The 20955-nt window shown below is 47.6% G+C and overlaps 2 protein-coding genes across 2 annotated transcripts in view; both read left to right on the top strand.

Annotated features, from left to right (window-relative positions):
- Grik4 (glutamate ionotropic receptor kainate type subunit 4) overlaps positions 1-20955 on the top strand; it is a 288631-nt gene that overhangs the window by 91365 nt on the left and 176311 nt on the right. The window lies entirely within an intron of this gene.
- On the top strand, positions 1814-2282 carry LOC119809555 (60S ribosomal protein L28-like). Its single transcript, XM_038322436.1, has one exon. The coding sequence runs from the start codon at positions 1822-1824 to the stop codon at positions 2233-2235; it is 414 nt and encodes a 137-aa protein (XP_038178364.1). The 5' UTR covers positions 1814-1821; the 3' UTR covers positions 2236-2282.

Here is a 20955-nt window from a genome sequence, read left to right as displayed (position 1 = left end):
TGGAAATTCATTTTTTTTTTTAAAAAAGGAGACATTGCTCTTTAATAAATCCCCCCTTCATACAGAAGTAGTTTGGGGATTAAGTAATGAGGAAATGCTAGAAGAGTTTTAAGGTGTGTGCTAGAAAAAGCTTGAACTCCTGTGAAGAGGCTGTCAGTGCTGATCATGGGGAGGGAAAAAAACCAAAGGAGAACTACACAGAGAAGCCTCAGTCTTCTTAGAAGATAGCTCAGTGGTCCTGAGCAGAGGTCATAGAAATGGGGATAGTTGTGTCTGTCCTGCGCTCTGGGGAGGGGGAAGGAAGATGCTATTGCCGGAAGGGCCATCCTTGCTGGGAAGTGGCAGAGAACTTTGCTGAGTCAGGCTCACTTCCTTGTGCTATTTGGAAGTGAGAAATTGTGAGTTGAGTAGTGGGTATTTGATCAAAGACATTTCTAAGACAAGTGCTGAAGTACAGCTTGGCTCTGTGTGTGTGTGTGTGTGTGTGTGTGCACTAATATGTGTTTATGAGTGAGTATGTTGTGATTATCTGTTTGTATGAGTGTGTCTCTGTGTATATATGTGTAAATGTGTGTGCGTGTCTGTGAGTGTGTGTATGTGTAATCGTGTATGTCTGTGCGTGTATATATGTGTGAGTGTGTATATGTGGTTGTAAGAAGAGATAAGTAACTTGCAGTTCCGCTTGTTAATAATGGGAAGGAGAACTTGGATTTGGGAAGCTCAGCCTATGGCATGGTGACAAATGTGAGCATATATTGCGAACGAATGAAGGTGTAGCCAGACGCCTGTTGCCTAAGGAGACTGGGTGCTTCAGAAGTCTCAGGGACCCTGGCCCCGTTGTTCAAGACAATAGAAGCATTCTTCTGGCTTTCTGGAGATGTTCAGAGCTGTTCATCCTACACAGGACCAGATTTCCAGGGCCTGAGGGACAGAATGATCTCAAAGAGGGAGGCAAGCACCTGTGTGAACTTGGTCCTCGGGATCTGGCGGCACCTCAAAAGGTCTCTGTATGTTCATTGCTGCCCAACCACAGCTCTGATGGGCCATTCCACAGGACCACAGACTGCTAGAGCCACTACTGGGCAACTCCAGACTAGCCTGTTCCTTCTGCGGCTTCTCTGCTGGCCAGCGGGGAGGCCTTGCTTTCCAGAACCTGCTGTTAGGTGGAGAACCTGGACATGAAGCTGTTGCCAGGCATTCGGGTTCATACCGTAGTTTCTCTGTATTCCAAAAACAATTAGGAGACAGTAATTGGAGGGGGGGAGTGATTTTTCTTTACAGTTTGACCAAACAGGTGAGAGAAAGAATCAATATCTTCTCTGCCGCATTCGTGACACCCTTTCCTTGTGGAGAAAACTGAGAGAGCATCTGTGCATTCTACCCTGAACAAGCAGATCCCAGGCTTGGAAGCTAACTGGGACCAGACCTGGTTAATACTCGGATGGGAGAAGACCCTGAAACAGAGGCCAGAAGACACGCAGATTTGCCTAGGACACCAGGACTGGGGAAAGATCGCCTCAGTGGTCCATACTCTTATAGTTCTTATTCATATCCAGGTGTGAGGAAGATGGGGTAGACATTCTGTCTCAAAGATCCCCCAGTTTTGAAAGAGTGTCAAGGGTTTTACTGAACGGCGGGTGTAAGATGTCCCTTTGTGGCTGGCAGCGTCCTTAAAGCCTAAGTCTATCCTCTTGAGAGGTGCACCTGGGGAGCTTTTGTATCTTTCCTTTGGAGAACATCTTCAAGCAGGGACTCACGCAGACCTCTTAAACATACCCATTTTGGTCCGTCTCCATCCGCCATAGAAGAGTAGGAGCCGCCATGTCTGCGCATCTGCAATGGATGGTCGTTCGGAACTGCTCCAGTTTCCTGATTAAGAGGAATAAGCAGATGTACAGCACCGAACCCAATAATCTGAAAGCCCGCAACTCCTTCCGCTACAACGGGCTGATTCACCGCAAGACAGTGGGAGTGGAGCCCACGGCCGACAGCAAAGGGGTCGTGGTGGTCATGAAACGCAGATCCGGTCAGCGCAAACCAGCTACTTCTTACGTAAGGACCACCATCAACAAGAATGCACGGGCCACCCTGAGCAGCATCAGGCACATGATCCGAAAGAACAAGTACCGCCCCGATCTGCGCATGGCGGCCATCCGCAGGGCCAGTGCCATCCTACGAAGCCAGAAGCCTGTGGTGGTGAAGAGGAAACGGACCCGTCCCACCAAGAGCTCCTGAGCCCTACACCCCAGAAGCAATAAAGAGTCTACTGACTTTTTCAACCAAAAAAAAAAAATACCCATTTTGTAGGTGAGGAAAGGAGATGATCTCCTAAAGGAAGGAGCGATGGGTCTCACCTTAGAGTTTAGAATAACCCCTCTGTTCCTCCTGGGCTCCAGGCCTTCCCAGCATGTGATCACAGTCCCAAATCATGACACAGGCCATCCAAGAGGGTGACAGAGCTAATGGGGTCAAACCTACCTGAGAGGCTGGCTGAGGTCAGGGAGCATGAGTCCTGAGGTTTGCCCAAGCTTCAGTCCTGATTCTTCTCTTTCTCAACCCATGTGACATGGGTAAACTAAGGCCTGCTGTCCCCGTCCTTCAGAGCTCCCAAGATCACATATGTGTCTAGTGACATGGTGACTTTAGAGGTGCTGTGTGGAGCATGAAACATAGCTGTCATGACAGGTGCTGTGTGCGGTGCTTCCTACGTACATGGAACAGAGAAAGGGAGGTCAAAGTGTCCTGGTAGGGAGGGTGGGGTTAATTCCTTCACACAGCATCCTAGCAGCACTGAGTGCCTGCGACGTTCCCAACCCATGCAGCCTCTTGTTTACACCTGATGACAATGTTGGTAAGAACTGTTTGTTCAGAGAAATGAAGCAACTTGCCCAGGGGCAAAACTAAATGATAGAGCTGGCATTGGAATTCAGTAGTTTCTGGCTCCCAAGCCTGCTCCCGGACTCCCCACCCACCGTGCTGTTTCTCAGGGCATTTGCAAGGTACTTTTATTATCACTTGCTCAGCCTCTGCCCTCCTTTGCCGCTGGTTTTCCTTAGAGACACTCCTGGCTGTGATGGCATGTTCAGGAGACATTCCGATGAAGGCGTCTCTCATTCTGACTGAGGACCTGGATACCCAAGGCCCTCTTAAGAGTGTTAATAACATTTACTAAACGTGACAGAGAAAGGTCAGCCTCCGAGTACCGTGCCAGCAGGAGAGATAAACCTTCCCCAGAACATCTGCTCTCTGTTATTGTTGGTTGAGCAGACTCAGCAGCGTCTAAGTAGCCCATGGGTTCAGCTGGGCAGGAGGCAGTAAAACAGCTCAAGCCATCATCTCTACTGTACCTCTGGGACCGGGGCTCAAAGCAGGTGTGTGGGCAGAGTTGGAGGGACAGAGCTCTCTCTCTCTCTCTCTCTCTCTCTCTCTCTCTCTCTCTCTCTCTCTCTCTCTCTCTCTCTCTCTATCTCAGTCAGAAGTTGGACTCCACATATTCTTCCTTTGAAGTGAAGGAGTTGGAGGACCCTATCTTTTTCCTTCCTTCCTTCCTTCCTTCCTTCCTTCCTTCCTCCTTCCCTCTTTCCCTCCCTCCCTCTCTTCCTTTCTGGCCAAACCTCACCAGGTTCGTCCGATGAGTAGCCTTCATGGATGCTATAGTCCCCATCTCTACTCCCATATCTGCTACTTAGGCAGAAGTCACTACAGGCTCCAATAGAAGGAGGAGGCTGGCTTTGTGCTCTCTCACTATGTAACAGAATTTCCCCAGGTTGAGCAGCCTAAAGCGACAACTGTATATTGTCTCCTTTAGCTTCTGATGGGCAGAATCTGGAGTTGTTTCTTGAACTCTTCCTGGCTCAGGGTGGATCCCAAGGCTACGGTAAAAGGTGGACAGAGGCTGTAGCCAATACAGACCCCATTGGGGCTGCAGCCTCCACCCCTTAAGCTCTCATTTGGTGACTTTGAGCCCTGGTATCTCATTGGCTGTTGGCTGGAGGCCTCAGTACCTGTCTATATGGGTCTTTCCATAGCGCACTCCTGGGTGAACTTGTTTTCCCCAGAGTCAGGTGCAGGACACCCTAAGACGGAAGCAGCAGTTTCAGAGGCTACAACACCCCCACTTCTGCTGCATGCCTGGTCAGGGCAGCCCTTCCCAGATTAGAATAAATGTGGGATCTAGGAGGAATAGTCACTGGGACCCTCTTGGGGACTAGTTGGCACACAGGTCTCTGAGAGCTGTGTGGGGAACTGGAATTTTCACTCGGAGGCCTTCTGTCCAGTCCCAGCCATGCTGCTGCGTTTTTTTTCTCACCCAGGACCACGGCCATAGAGTCCAAGTTCCCTTAAATACCTGCAGCTCCGTTCCCTGCCCTTTTCTCCAGCTGCCTCACATCCTAGCTCCACGGACCATTTGTTTGATTCCTCCGTGCCGTACACCTGCTGGTTTCTGTCTCCAGCCAGTAGGTTTCTGTGTCACAGCCCAGTTTAGCAATCTCCTTTGTGAGTCCCTCTCAGCACCCCAGAGCACCGTACCTCTTGGCAGCCCCATTTCATGCCCCACTCAGGCAGGATTCTCAAGCATGTCCTGGGTGTCACGCTCTATGCTGGGCTGCAGGGACAGCAGTGGACAAATGGCCAGTACAGATGGGCAGAGAAACAAACCCAAAAAGTGGGGTCTGGCTGCTGATGGGAGCTGCAGAAGAGGCTGAAGAGAGGCAGGGTGAAGGGCATGTCCTGGCAGAGGGGAGGATTCTTCCTTACTAGACTTGTGGAGGCCTTGCTCCTACAGAACATGGAACAGAGACCACCGAGATCATGGAACAGAACTGGAGAGAACGTTTGAGTCCAGCAATGGTGTAATTACAGACATGTGTTACTTCATTCTGGAACATGCAATACTGGGCGATCATGCACTAACATCATAGAACCTACTTACACACACACAGACACACACACACACACACACACACACACACATGCACACACACCTCCCTATATTATTTATTCACTCAGTTTTGTATTGTCAGTGACAAGACCTAGGGCCCTAGGCAGTTTTAGGTTGGTGCTCTAATATTTGGCTGTACTCTAGCTACCCTTTTAAAATTTGTTGTCGTTATCATTTTGTTTAAATTTGAGACAGAATCTTATTATTTTACTGTCACTCAGACTGGCACTGAACTTGCTACCTTCCTCATAACCTCTCCAATACTGGGATTATTGGTGAGTATCACCACACACAACTTATGCCATGTAGGTTATATATAAGTATGTGCATACATACATATCCATTTGTAGGCCATATGGTGTGTGCATATTACTAAGTAGTCTGTTGCTCCTAGGGCCATGATGAACAAAACAACATATGATTGAGTCAACCACAAAAGAAAATACTGCAGTCAGGAGGCATGGTAAACACCAAATGTATGGGGTTGCTTCCAGTGCCACTTGGCACACTGCTTTACAGTAAACAGTCTTTCCAGCATGAGTAGATGCAAGCCCTGTAGAATAATTATACAACGTACAGTGAAGTAATTATATAAGCGAGCAACACAGCCATTCATTAGCACATCCTCTGCTGTGCACATTGTAGTGTTGTATGTGCTGTGCTTTCCCGTCTCTGGCAGGATACTAGGTCTGCTGGCACCAGCATCACCACACTCACGTAACCAGTGTGGGGTGCCATGATGTCACTGGGCAATGCGCATTTTTCTCTGCTTTCATAATCTTATGCACTTCCCTTGGGTGGTTGGTTTGTTGTGGATGTGAGGTCTTATATGCTGCATGGCCCAAATCACTATGATTTCCTTATAAATCTGGCAGCCCCCTGAGGGCAGGGACCATGAACAATCCTGCTGCCTAGAACAGCTTTGGCACGTGACCTTGAAGCATGAGTGTTCTTTTGACGTGCCAGAGTTGAGCTTGTGTCTGAGCCCAGGCAGGGTTGGACACACAGTGAACTTCCAGAAGCACTGAGACAGCTAAGGGGGAAAGAAGTAAGGTTGAAGAAATTTGTTTTGAGGATTAAAAACTCACTCTATATATATCCCTACATTTTATAGGCAGGGATGAGATGAAAGTGAATTTAAATAAAGACTTTATTCTGTATTTAATGATGTCGTTATTAGGCCGCATTTGGCAATAAAGTTCTAACATCGGTCTTTCTGATCACTAAATTACCTTTTGGATCTGCCAGCTCTAATGATAAATAAAGAGAAAGTCGACCTCATTACCGTCAGATTCATGGAGTGAGTTAACATTTGGTAGACTTAACCAGTTCCGGATACTGAGAAATGACGGCCACTAAGTGACAAATTTCGATGGAGAATCGGGGGCTGGAGTCGCGTGTGCAGCCAAGTTCATTACACAGAGGTCGATGCGCCTCTGCTTTTAATCAGTGGGACCTCAGTTCCCCCTACATTCTCAAAGCAGGGGAGGCTGAACATACCAGTGTTGACTCAGGCAGCCACACTCATCAGACCCTGAGGATGCAGGGACAGAGAAATAAGTGACTGGGAAGAGGTGATTTAAGATGCCATATGACCAAAGGGTCACAAAGAAATGGGCTCCTTATAGACTCTGGAGTGTGTACTAAAATTCCAGTGTCTTCTTGGGGGTGCCCTGGAGACCCTGGACAGTAGTCCTTTTGGAGGAGTCTGCCTTGAACTACATGGGAGTCACCTTTAGTACTCATGGGTAAGGCCAGAGAACGGGAAGTGCTGGGTTGGTGGAAGACATACATCTTGCCCTCAGTTGTGGTCTGAGATGAAGGAAGGGGAGGGTCTTGAGAAAGGAATAATTGCCCTGATGGAGTTCTTCCCTGTCCCCATGAGACATCCCATGAGGTAAGGGCAGAGACCAAAAAGAGGGACAAAGTGGTGGTATACAGGCCTCGTGAGTCAGGGTACACAGGCCTCATGAGTCAGGAGGTAAGGCAAAGGGAAAGGAAATCTACAGGCCACACCCCTCTCACCCCCAAACCTCAGACCGAGTCAGCTGGCCAGGCTTAGGCCAACATGTAGCCAGGGTCTGAGTCCCTGGAGAGGAGAGCTTTGCAGCATAGTATCCCCTTTCCGTTGCATGTGTCCTAACATGGATGATAGGAGTTAAGGGGAGACGGTGAGCTGGGTGAGCAACCAATTCACTGGTAGCCTAGGACAGGAGACTCCAAAGCCACATGGTGTTCATACCATTCCAGAGGAAAGGCTTAACGGCATATCCCACCAGAAACCACACAGATGGGGAGGGTTTTCTGGTTTTCGTTTTGGAGTTTGTTTTTAAAGGTAAAATTGGTTAGGTGACTGAAGGGGTCTATCCTCTCCCCACCTGTAAAATAATGATACTCAGCTCGAAGGGCCGATATCATGAGATGGGACTCCTCCAACCGTGTCACCACTGTCCTCGTCCCTCTTTTCCCTTCCGTCCTTTCTCCAGGCGGGCCAGGGAGCATCTTCCCTAGCACATGAAAGTGTCTGCTCTGTAACCTTGTGATGTGATAGCCTGGGCTGAGTGCTGGTGCAGCAGGAGACCAGGCCTTTCTTTTTAGTCTGATCCTAGGCACTGTGTGTCTTTGAGTTCACTTAGTCCTTCTGGGTTTCTGAAAACTCACCTGCAAAAGTTATAATGATTCCGTTTTATCACTGTATTCCAGATTATGAAAAGATACAAATGAGTTAAGATCTGTGAAAGTACTTCATAAACTATAAAGCAAGGCCCCTTTTGCATTCAAAATTATGTTTAATTATGATAAAAGATGTACAATATAAAATGTACCACTTTAATCATTTAATCATTTTTTGATGTTTTCATTTGTTTCTTGAAATTTTCACTCATTTAATTTTTTTGGGAATAAACTGCTTGAATGCATGTTCGTGTGTGTGTGTGTGTGTGTGTGTGTGTGTGTGTGTGTGTTTGTAAGGGCTGGAGGATAGCCTTAGGTGCTATATTCAGGAACGCAATCCATCCTCTTTTGAGATAAGGTCTGTCATTAGCCTGTAGCTCACCAATTAAGCTAGGCTTGCTAGTCAGTGAACCCAGAGATCTGCCTGCTTTCTACCTCCCCATCACAGGGATTACAAATGTGAGCCACTGTACCCAGCTTTTTTTAACCCTGGATTTTAGGGATTGAGTGCTGGTCCTCATGCTTGCAAAGCAAACACTTTACCACCTCAGCCACCCCCGTGGCCCGCCTCTCAATTATTTTGAAGTGTCCAGTTCAGCGGGGTCAGACACCTTCAGGCTTCTGTGCTGCCGTCACCAGAACCCATTTTATTTTGGAAAACTGAAAATATTTGTGATTGCAGAGTAACTTCCCTGTGTGCTAGCCCCAACCCCACGCAGCCACCGTCATGCTTTCTGCCTCCGGAATCTAACTACGCTCCGCACTGCACCCAGGAGGAACACTGTACGTGTCACGTTGAGACGTTCTTGTTTCGCATAGCATCGTGATCTCAAGGGTCACCATTTTCTCAGCATATATCAGACTTTCCTTCCTTTGTAAGGCAGAGTAACATTTCCTTGTTTGATTATATTTTTATGCCTTCAGCTATAATGGATATGAGGGTTGATTCTTTCTCTGGCAAAGAGGGATGGCTAAACATGGATGTACAAATGTCAGCTTGAGACTCTGCTTTCAGTCATTTTGGAAATAGACTCTAAAATATGCTGGGACACATGGTATCTTAGTTTTATCTCATGTGGTTATGATAAAATATCTGACAAAAGCAACTTACAGGAGAAAAGATTTATTCAGATTTTGGTTCGAGGGCACAGTCCTGCAGTCTGTATGCCAGGGAATTCAGGGAGGCAGAAGATTAAACTGCTGGTCACACAGCTGGGTGGTGGTGGCACACGCCATTAATCCCAGTACTTGGGAGGTAGAGGCAGGCGGATCTCTGTGAGTGCGAACTACAGAGTGAGTTCCAGGACAGCCAGGGCTACCCAGAGAAACCTTGCCTCAAAAACAAACAAAACCATCAGTCATCCAACCAATAAAACAACAACAACAACAACAACAGCTGCTGGTCACATCACATCCACAATCAGGAACCAAGAACAATGGATACATGATGCTGTTCAGCTTCCCTTTTCCAGTTTAGACAGGCCAGGATATACAGGCTAGGGCATGGTGCCACCCATAGTGGGCAGTCATTGCCATCTTATATGCAATCAAGCTAATCCCCTACAAGCTTACCCAAAGGCCTGCCATCTCCCAGGAGATTCTCTCAAGTTGACAATGAACCCTAACCATCAGATATGGCAATCACATCTTAATTATTTTGAGGCCATTAGATGTGTCTTCCAGTACCTGCACCACTGTATGTTCTCCCAGCAGGGCACACGTGTTCACTTTCTTCACCTCCTTGCTAATACTTCTTACTTTTCTAGTTAAAAAAGTGCGTGTATGTATGCATGCATCTGTGTGCATGTGTGTAGTTCAGAAGTTACTGTTGGGTGCTTCCCCCCCCCCAGTAACTTCGCACCTTGTGTTTGGAGATGTTGGGGGTGGGGCTGTTACTGAACCTGGAGCTTGCTGATTCAACTAAATGGCTGACTAGCAAGCATCCACGGTCTGCCTGTCATCCCAGTGCTGGGAACGCAGGCGTGTGCTTTCATGCTTGACAATTTTTTATACATGGCTTCTAGGAGACTGAATGCAGGGCCTCGTGTGCAGTGAACACTTTATTAACAAGCCATCTCCTCAGCCGTTTTCTGGCTTTTGTTGGTTGGTTTTGATTAGTTCATTTGGAGGGGGTTTTGTAGTCTATGTCTGGGTGGGGATAAGACACAGGCAGGATGTGTGTCATTTACTACAGGCAGCTCATCATATTCAAAACAGAAAGGAGGCGTTCTAAGCAGATCTGTGAAGCTAGGGTAGGGTCCTAAGTGTGTTGGTTTAGAGGCGCATTCAAGGCTCTCACCCAGGCTCACATACACAGGTCGGGAGATGGGAATGCCTTGGCGGTGCTAACTGATATGATGTTCGAAGGGGAATGAACCATGTACCCGAGGCATTGCTGGAGGGGTGTGTGAGTCAGCTTTTGAGGCACCTTGACAGGTGACTGGTATTTCAAACACAGGAGAGCAGAGGACAGGTGGGCTGGCATGGTGGCACTAGTATGATCGAGGACACAGCCAATACTTAATCAGAGGGTTACTTCAGACATGTTTTGTGGATCAGCAGTGTCTGCAGTTCCTGGGAACTTGTGACAAATGGTGTTGTTGGGTTCCACTCCCAGACCTCCACTCAGTCAGCATGTAAAGGTATGGACTGGGCCACCTGCGTCTTAACAGGTCTCCCGGGGACTTCTGGAACATTCCTACTAGAGAAGAGTACAAGCTGACTAAAATGAGCTGGTGAAGGACTAACGTGGATTCTACAGTCAGGCTGGGGACCGGGGTTATATTTGGAGTCCATAGTGGGCAAGTTGGCGCTCACATCTTTAATCCCAGCACTCAGGAGTGAGAGGCAGGCAGATCTCTGTGAGTACAAGGTCAGCCTGGTCTAAACAGTGAATAGACTCTGTTTCAAAAACAAAATAAAACAAAACAAAAGCAAAAAACAAAAAAATTCCAAACCCCCCAAAATCAACTGATCAAAAAGAACAGAAGCTCTGGAGGCTGGTCATTGGATAATGTTAAGCGTCTTGCCAAGCCATAAAACCACAAGCCCCCTCCTCCACCACATGGCTCACTGCTCACTCACTCTACAGTCTACTTCTCGGTCTCTATAGTCTAGATGCTGACCCCAGGCCCTCCCCGCAAGCTCTTTCTTACTGTCTTCCTTCAACGTCGATGTGTTTTGACTCTGTCCCTGGCTTCTTCATCTGTGTTAGTCTTATCCTGGCTCAGATGGAGCCTAGGTAGAGGCAATTTTCCCTGCCACTCCTCATGATTTGCTCAGACTTGCCCGTTTCCTCCCTTTTCTAGTTCTTGCTGCTGTCTGAAACCAGCCTGTGTCTTTTACTTGTGCCTTTCTTGTCCACCTCTCCTTGCATCTGGGTCTCCATCCTGTTTCTCGCACTATTTCCAATGCTCAGAACAAAGTGCGGTGCACAGTGGGTAGTTGGGATTATTATTTCTTTTCTCATTCTCTGGACACTGGAATTCTTTGAAGCCGTTCTGAAGAGTGGACATTATCAAAGATATGCCTTGTGGGGAAAGTCCTCCTGCGGGGTTGAGTATGGGGAAGAGGGACAGCTGCTAAAGGCAAGAGGTAAGTTGTAAAACGGTAATGGTCCAAACCATTGCTTCTCCACTGGGGGAAGTGGCTGTCCCTTATCCAACCCAGGGGAACATTAGGTAATATCTGGAGACATTTTCAATTGCCATAGCAAGGGAGGGCACCATGGCATCTAGTGGGTAGGAACCAGCAGGGTTGTTAAACCTTCCAGGATGCTCAGAACAGCCTCCTACAGTGGAGGATTGTTGGGACTCAAAACATTGGTGGTGCTGATGTCAATAAAGCTGGCTCTAACCCAGCATGTTGATTGGAGTAATAGAAAGGAGAAAATTGAATGTTTTCTACTCATTGGAAAAGCCTTTGCCACAATCTGTGTCTGCGGAGGTGCCTTTAAGTCCCTTTGGCAGCAGAATCAGGGACCCCCTAAGCGGGCAATTCCTCTGAGAAATTGTGTTCTTTGTGCCATTTCTGTCTCCCTCCCCACTCTCAATCTCTGTATTGCTGGTCGTGGATTTTGTTGTCTCTCTTCCCCCTTGTTTCTCTTCCCTGTCTCCGTTGTCTCCCCCTTTCTTCTCTTCCTTGTACTATCTCTGTCTTTCCCACTTAACCGCCTATTATGAACATTTGAAGTTTAGTGGGTTTATGGTCTCGGTCCTTAATTTTTAAGGTGAGTGATTGTGTGGTTTATACTAGATTGGATTTACTAGCTTTTTGCTTCTGTGACATATGGCATCTGTACGGAACTGTCTTTTATCCCCTGCAGATGGTGATCTTTTCTTCCTTTATGCTTCTGTGCTTTTGGACTGTTCCAACAGCAGTCAGGTGAGCATCTTTTTCAGTCCCAGCTCCTGTGGAAACTTGCCTGGTCAGGTCAGGCAGAGATTATTCCTCAGGCAGAGGAAGACCAAGTCTGTCTGCCAGCAGAAATGTGGCCCATACCTCCCTGTCCCCAGCCCACCTTTTCTCATCTTGAACTGACATCCTAGGCTCTCCCAAGAAAAAGCCATTGCTCTTGGAGTTGGTCTCCTAGCTCCTCCTCATCACTTTACAGATGTGGTTCTTAACCAGGATAGCCCAAATATACCCATGGATACCAGCTTAACAGTGACTTAGTTTCAAGGAAAAATAGCACGCATAGTGAGGGATCTGGGGAAAGGACTGCCACAAAGGATGCTTGAACATGTTTGAATGCCTGTAGTCCCCTAGGGAGGCGTTGTGGCATGGAAGCTCATCCTCACAGGGTCTGGAAGCAAAGAGACAAGCTTCCAACCTGCATGCTACATGTGGCCTCCAAGTCTATTCTGCCTGCCTCCTGGGAACATGGCAGTGACTATCACTCCGACCAGAAATCATAATTACAGTGTGAGCCACAAGTCTGACACATTTTGTTGATACAAATCTCTCCCCTTCCACTTTAGGAAAAGGGCAAGAGAGAGAAAATGACAGATTATCTGTATATTTTTCGAATGAGTGAGCACATGAATATTCCATTCTTCTCCCACTGGGGGGTACCTAGCTTAGATTCTAAACACCAGTGTCCTGCTTGATAAATAGCCCTTGCCCTGTTCTGGCTCTTTCCTTGGGGGATGCTGGCAATGAATAATAATAATAAAAAGTTCATTACTGGCGCTTTGCTCTCCCAGGGAAAAGAGACCAATCACAGTGAGGCGGAAACAATCAAAGGGATGGCTCTTCAGAGTGTGTCCTCCACATTCCGCCAAGAACTCGGGGAAGTCCGAATCTGTTACTTCTCTTGCTTATGCTCACAGCTTACATTGGGAGGGAGATGAACATCAACCCGGCACATCAATCACCCAGATTTCATTTCTGATCAGAGGTGACAGGGTCCTGTGTTGTCAACTCTAGTAGGCTTGACCCCATTTGCTCAAAGCTCGGGGTAAAATGTGTGCTCTCGTGTCTCTCTACCTGTTGAACGTGATACAGTCTGATGAAGACTGCATTGGTTACTCATCTCACTTGTGTGACAAATTATCTGATAGCAGCTTAGGGGAGAAAGGGCTTGGTTTTGGCTTACAGTTCAGGGAGGACACAGGCTATCATTGTGGAGAAGGCGTGGTGGCAGGAACAGGGGGCAGCCGGTCACACCGCATTGGCAGTCAAGAAGCAGAGAGAGTGAATGGAGGTGAAGCCAGGCTATAAAACTTCAAGGCCCACTTTCCAGCTTCACTTCTAAAGGTTCTACAACATTCCACAGGGACTACCAAACACAAGACGATGGGAGGCACTGCATACCCAAACCATGACAGACTCGTGTGTGGGTCAAAATGACCCAAAGAGTGATGCTCACTCAGAGGTGCATGGACTCATGGGAAAGCACTTCACAGTTGGCCATGTAGGCTCACCTTCCAAGTCGGCTGTCCCACGCTTTGTGGTCTCCTCTCACATATCCTCCATCTCCACCTTCCCCACAAACCTGTGGTGAGTCTTGGAGAACAGCAACTGGGGCTGATTCATGTCTTCACATTTTGTGTCCTCAGCTGCATCCTCCCTGCCTGGTGCCTGGCGTAAGATTGGTGGTCCGTAGATGCTCTCTAGATTGAATAACCAGTCTAGGAGGCTGGCCTTGGCTTACTTTCCTCTGCTGTTAAAAGGTCAACTTCATCTGGTCTCCTGGACACTCAAACCCTCCAAAGCTCCCAGCAGCCTCCACTGTTCCACACCCCTTCGACCTTTCTTCCCGTTCTGTGCCACAATCTGGCCAGAAGGCTGTCACCAGCAGTCATTAAACAATATGAATGGCAGGTCCAGCTCAGTGTCCCTCTCCAGCCTGACTCTGTGTGCAGTGAGCCGAGAGTGTGGCCCCTCCGGGCTCTGTGCTGCCACAAACTGAATTAGAGTTAGCCACAAGCTACCCATGACATTGCTCAGGCAGGGCGGGGTGGGGGCTCCCTTTGTGACAGTGACTAGGAAGAGCATGTGGGGGTGATGATAGTCCCCAGAAGAAAACTAGGAGGAAAGTGGCAAGAGTTAGGCAAGAAAGATCAGTTTAAGAAGGTTAACTGGGAATATTAATCGGATATATACATAGACTTGCAAAGTGACCATATTAATAAAGTACTAAGTGCAGATATAATTGTTGGCTATGCCAGAGAATTCATTCATAATTTTTTCTCCCAGAGGTCATGTCCTTTATTTAGCTATGGGTGTGTGAAAGATTAAAGTGAAACCATGCTGTGAAGTCCAGCCACGCTCTTACATCAGACAAATCTGAAAGGCATCCACGCCTAACCTGTGTCCAGCTCAGTGCTGAGTTGACTGGGGCCAGAGACATGGGGAGGTGCTGGCTTCCCACACTCATGGTTTCCTGTTTAGATAGCAGTTCACACATAAGGAAGCCAGGGTGCTAGCTTCACTCCCTAAGTGCTTCCCGCCTGCAGACTCAGCTCCCCTTCGTTCCTGGACTGTTGTCTGACTGCGCTGCTCTTACTCCCTGACAGCAGGCACAGAGAGCCCCCATTCTATTGAGGTGTCTCAGCCATCACACTCATTCCCTGCACCGCTCTTCCCATCTCCAGGGGCAGCTGCTGCCCGAGAGTGGCAGCTGCATGTTCCAACCTCCCCGATGTAATGCACCAACCATCCCCCCTGTTGTTTTTGATAGAACTCCCCACTCAACTTGTGCCTGCCCTGCCGTGCAGAGATGGAACTCTGGGCTTGCCATTCTCCTCTCATCTGTCTTGCTCCATCCTCATCATCCTTAGCGACTGTGTACCCATCCATCGCTCTGGTGCCATTGCCTAGGAGATCACTGTGTTCTTCCCTTTCGCCGACTTCCCTCCCATTCACATCACCATCACTGCTTCACTGAGGGCCCTGACGGATCCCGACCCTCCGATTTTCTTGAAAATACTAGGGGACTTAGTGCATGCCAGATAATTTCTCTACCACTAGGCCACACCTCTAGATTATTTCTCTGAAAACAGCCTCCTTTGGCTCCCTCGCTCCCACAATGTCTGATTCTCTGCATGTCTGGGTATCCATCACATTAGCCACATATCCCCCACTCTCATAACTGCTGGGTCTAACCCTTGGGGATACATTCCTCTCTATTCTGTGGGAAGACCCTAAGCCACCACCTCTTCGTTGCTATGATACCCTCAGCCTCCTTAACGATGTCTAGCTCCTCTTGAGAGCTCTGACATCCACCTGCCTTGCTCTGCACCCTGAGCCGCATCAGCATCTCCCCCATTTCAAGGGCACTTGGGAAAGCATTTACAGAGCGGCTGCTCTCAGTTCTCACCTGTAGCCACCTACCCTGTCATTGTCATTCTGGTTTGCAGAAGATGAAGATGTTGCTTCTCCTCCAAGAAAATGGAAACTCCCCCCCACCCATGTGCAGTCTCTCTCAGCTTCCCCTCCCACTAAATACTTAAGGTGCTGCAGTGTTTATTAGTCTTACATCTGAGCTATCTGTTTCTGTACTTGAAGTGGAGCTGGCCTGATTGGAGATGGGTAACACACACACTAGATATGAAAACAAAAATATAAAACATCTCAATGATTTTTGTATTGATTGGATGTTGGCATTATACTACTTGTGATTTAATTTCATAATCTCATACATTTCTTTTGACCTTTTACAAAGTGCCCACTAGAACATTAACAGAGAAGCGTGGCCTTTCTTGTTTTTTTTTTTCTTTTTCCCTGTTGAGTAGCACTGGGCTGGGATAGAGCCTGAGACACAGTAGGACTGAAATCCAAAGATGCAGTCACTCAACCCTACATTTAACAAATGTAAGGTAGAGGATGGAGGTAGTGTGCAATGTTGCTGTTATCAACCATGCGGTTTGTGTATGATCCTCTGTCACCATAGTCTTCCAGGGAAAAAAGAGAGAAATGAGGAGGAGAGCAAGGGATGATCTGTACATCCTGGTCACCTTCATATATCTCTGTGAGCTCAAAATCTGTTCAGATCTTCCTGAGGTTGGGGGAGGCAACATTGTATTATCGGAACTGGGTAGCCATGCATCCAGTTGAAACTTGGAGTTGTGGGTTAGTAACAGGAAGAAGAGAAAGGTCCTGGGTTGGCACCATGCACTGCCATCTTGGAGGAGGAGCTGTCCCTTCTGTCACCCCAGGTGCGCCCCTTGTCTCTCTCCAGAACCTATTCTGTCTGCCTTTTTCACAGGGCTTATTCAGAAAAAGGCCCCTTTCTTCTGCTGTGACCAGCTTTCCTCCGGTTTCCTCCTCTTGTCACCTTGGCTTAAAATCCCTTCCTTGTAAAGTATGTGTGCACGGCCCCTGCGAAAGATGCTTTACTTTCTAGTCTCCCCTCTTTCTGTCCCCCCTGCTTCCATATAAGCATGACTCTTGTCACTCCACTAAAGTCCCCAGAGACCTCCTAGCTGCCAAGTCTCATGAGAAATCGTTGGTCCTTATTTCCTCTGACTCCTAGCCCCCTCGGGTCCTCTGGTCTGAACTTTGCTCTCCCCAAGCATTGTGTCTCTGAGGCCTCAAGCCTTGTTTCTCCTCCGGTCGTTCTCCATCCGTGCTGAACCCAAATGGTCCTTATAATCCTATCCCTGGGGATGCCATCATCTAACTACAAGAGAAGCCTAGACCCTGCTTCATTTCCTGTCACCTCTACAGACTCTTTCTGATTCCACCTCAGTTGAATCTGTCCCAACATTTCCAAGCCCAAAGTCAGTCCTCGGTCTCCTGAACTCGGGAGGCTAACCAATGTTTTTGTCTCTCCTTGCCCTGACCCTCACTACTGGCCTCATTTCTTTCTGCCAGATTTTAAAATAGCACCCTGCCTGATCTTTTCAGATCATATTTCCACCCTCTCCAGTATACCTATAAGAGCAATTGCCCTGAAATACAAACTTTGCCATGTCATGACCTGTTTAAAGTCCTTGGGTTGTTTCTCAGCATCATGGGCACCATTTCCAGCCTCCTAGTGAGTCTCTATAACAGTTTGCATGTTGTGACATTCTTCATGTGCCCTCCTCCCAAACCTCTCTGACCAGGCACCCCAAACTTCCTTAAGCTTTGGAGGGTTCCATAGCTGGCACATTGCTTCTCTGCCTGTCTGAAACTTACTAACCTCTTTCACAGCTGTCCGTTCTGGGAAGCCTGAGAGTCAGTAGCCACTTAAGTCATCTTAGCCACAAGGATAGTCAGTAGCCACTTGGTATTCAGTAGCCACTTAGATTTTCTGGTACATGAATACCTGCTTCCTAGTTGGAGCCTAATATGGTTTTGTTTCCTCACTTGCTTTGTTGGCTTGTGGCCATTTGCTTATGTAACTTTGTCTTCCTCTGGACAGGTAGGAAAGAGGAGCCTCCTGTCCTCTGTGTACGTCACCCTGACTAAGAAAGTCGATGAATAGATTTTTGATGCAGGACTGAATGAATGCTTAATTTTCAGTATCACTTACAAAGTTCATGGTGAAGTACTGAACGGACGATTCAGATCACAAAGGCTTTGAGGGATCTGAGAAGTAGGGACCCCATTCAGCTGGAACTCTTCATGACTCGTTGGAGTTTAAGGTGAGAAGCTGCATGAAAATAAGCTGCGGTGCACTTGAGATGTGGATGCAGTCATAGAAAGGCCAAGAGCTTTCCAAAGGAAAGGGGGAGATAACCTGGACCAAAACACACACACACACACACACACACACACACACACACACACACACACACACACACTAACAACAAAACCAAAAACACAAGGCAAAATCACATGGCCTGTTTCATGTTCAGCAAGGATGATCTAGAAGCGGCTAAGGGACCACAGAATTAAGGAGAACACGATCCTGGAAAGGTACGCTAGAACCAGACCACACAGGGCTTTAAGGCTAGGGCATCTGCGTTGGTGTGGGGAGCCTGAGGCAGGTTAGGGGAGTTTTGAGGACAGAAAGGGAATTGACAGCAGGAACAGAAAGCAGAGGGAAGCGGGTCCCCTGGCTGACCTCAGTCATTGAGCAGATGGTGAGGCCAAAGGGTAGGGAGAGTGCAAGTGTCTCTGCCAAACATGTGCGTGTGAGCAAATGTGCTACTATTAATTGAGTCTGAGGAGCAAGAGTGCACCCCCCAATTGTATATAAAGGTAATGGGTACCATTTGGGACACAGAAGTTGCAATAAGCTCCAAGGGAGTATTTTGTAGAAGCAGCCGAAAACAAAAGCCTACTGTGTGGTTGAGAACTTAAGTCTACATAGCAACCCAGGGGCTGAAAGTTGAGAACTGATTTGAGAATTAGTAAGCTATTTCTCCCTGTGTGTGTGCATGTCTGTGTGCGCTCAGGGGTGTGCATGGACATGTGTGCCTGTTGAGGCCAGGCAACGACTTTGGATTTTTGTTCCTCAGGTGCCATCCACCTTGTTTCTGAGACAGAATCTCTCACTGGCCTGGAATTCATTGAGTAAGGTAGACTAGCTGAGCAGGAAGCCCCTGGGATGTGCCTGTCTCTACTTTCCTGGCATTGGGATTACAAGCATGGACCACTATGTCCTGCTTCTTTACGTGTGTTCTGGGGATCTAACTCAGACCCCTGACTTGTAAGGCAAGCATATTCCCAACTGAGCTGTCTCCCTAATCCAGTAGGTTCTATAGGGGAAAATATACAGTGAAGAGCAGGAAAACTGAAGATTGTACCCAGTCTTGGGTAACACAGCTAAGCTCATGGTGGGAGCTAGGGGAGACTGGCAAATGGGAATTCCAGTTTCTCTGTATCCTGACCAACACTTAGTATAGTCAAGCCTTTTAATTTCAGGCATTCAAAAAGGTTTTCAATAGTATCTCATTATGGTTTTCATTTGCATTTCCCTGGTTACTGTTAGTGCTGAGTATATGTTATACTCACCCATACCACTTCTCTGTGAAGGGTCTTTCAAATTCTTTCTGTTTGGCTTAAACTTTGCATAGCTTCCTTATTAATGGAGTCTTGAAAGCCCTCACGTTTTCTGGACGCAAGTCCTCTGTCTAGGGTAGGTTCCGCACAACTTTTCTTCCAGGCCGCTCCTTGTCTCGTCATTCTGCTCCTGGCATCTTTGGAGGAACAGGCATGTAAGCTTCGATGAAATCTAACTTACTGAGTTTTTACTTCATGGTTTGTACCTAAATCTTTGTCTGACTTGGGATCATGTAGATTTTTCTTCACGACGTTTCACAGTCTCAGGGTTTACCTTTACGTCTACAGCCCAGTTTGTGTTTGTTTTGACATGCGGCAGTTTGAAATCTTTATCTCCTTTTATTGTGTGAGGATCCCGCTATCTTGACTCAACACAGCATGGTACTGTTCTTCACTAGGCCTTTGTCAAAAACCCATTTTTTCCCCCCACAGATGTATGGAGCAGAGTGATGATCTTAATAAAAGCTGGCTTGGAATCTCCCCAAAGTCAAGGTTAATTTGGCTGAAATATTGATGAAGGGTATCCCTTTGCCAGATGAGGTACCCCGTGCTGGGTTAGAATGAGCTGCTGAGTGAAAGTGGAAGCCGGGGGCCTTGGGTGAAAGGCACTACAAGAGGCATGCGTTTCTTGGGAAATACAGGGCCGTGGGGCTTGGTTAGTCACGGCGTTCCTGGTAAGGCTTCCTGGAGGAGGCGATGTCAGGCGTTGTCCTAAGTGTTCAGAACGAGCAAGCAAAGAAGAGAGAATGGGGGGGGGGCAAAGGAGTGCAGGCACATAGCAGCACCAAGTGTGTTTGCATGTTCATGTTTGTGTGCATGTGTGCATGTATAGTCACATGTACGCCTCTGGGTGTGTCTGCATGTGCGCATGCACCCATGGTATGTTGTTAGCATTTCACTATGTGCGCTAGAGCGGGATGAGTAGGGAAGCAGAGTCTAAGGGGCAGATCTCATCTGCTGTGTCAAGGAGCCCCACGGATGGAACCCAGGGTGGCGCATATGCCCGGCAAGTGTTATTTCACTAAGGTATACCCAAAGTCAATTTTTGCTTTTGTTCTCATCTTTATTTTGAGACCGGGTCTGGATAAGTTGCTCAGTCTGGCTTTGAGCTTCTAATCCTCCTGTCTCAGCCTCCTGACTAACTAGGATTGTAGGCACGTAGCCACAAGACCCAGTTGATCCAAAGCTCCACCCTCCCAGGTAGCTGAGAAGAAGCAGACAGTATCATTAGGAGAACTAACAAGAGAATGCCGAGGAGGCAGAAGCAGACACAGTTGGGGTCGTTGTTTGGAGGGGAGGAAATGCAAGGGTATGATATCTTGGAAGCTAATGTTGTCCTTTGCTAATCTCAAAAGGAGAAATGGCTGAACTTAGTCTCTCTCTCTCTCTCTCTCTCTCTCTCTCTCTCTCTCTCTTTCTCTCTCTCTCTTTGTGTGTGTGTGTGTGTATTTGTGTGTAGAATGGGGCAGGTGTGTATGCCACAGTATGTGTGTGTAGAGGTCAGAGGACAACGTTTTGGCATCGGTTCTCACCTCCTACCTTTATGGGGTGTGGGGGTTTGAATGAGAATGGCCCTATACACTCATATGTTTGAATATTTGGTTGTCAGTTGGTAGAATTGTTTGGGAAGGAATAGGAGGCATGGCCTTGATAGAGGAGGTGGTCACTGGGAGTAGGTTTTGAGGTCTCAAAAGACCAGTGCCATTTCCAGTGTGTTCTCGGCCTTCTGCCTGTGATTCAAGATGTAAGCTTCCAGCTGTCCCTCAAATCTTCGCGCTACCCTCACAAGCTCTAACCCCCGAAACCATAAACCAATTAAACTCTCTTATAAATTGCCTTGGCCATGTGTCTTTTCACAGAAACAGAAACTTAACTGAGACGTGCAGGTTAGCTTATCAAGTTTG

This window comes from Arvicola amphibius, chromosome 3 (assembly GCF_903992535.2).
Source record: "Arvicola amphibius chromosome 3, mArvAmp1.2, whole genome shotgun sequence".
Lineage (NCBI taxonomy): Eukaryota > Metazoa > Chordata > Mammalia > Rodentia > Cricetidae > Arvicola > Arvicola amphibius.
The sequence above is the reverse complement of the archived record's forward strand: the minus strand, read 5'-3'. Positions and strand labels throughout refer to the sequence as shown.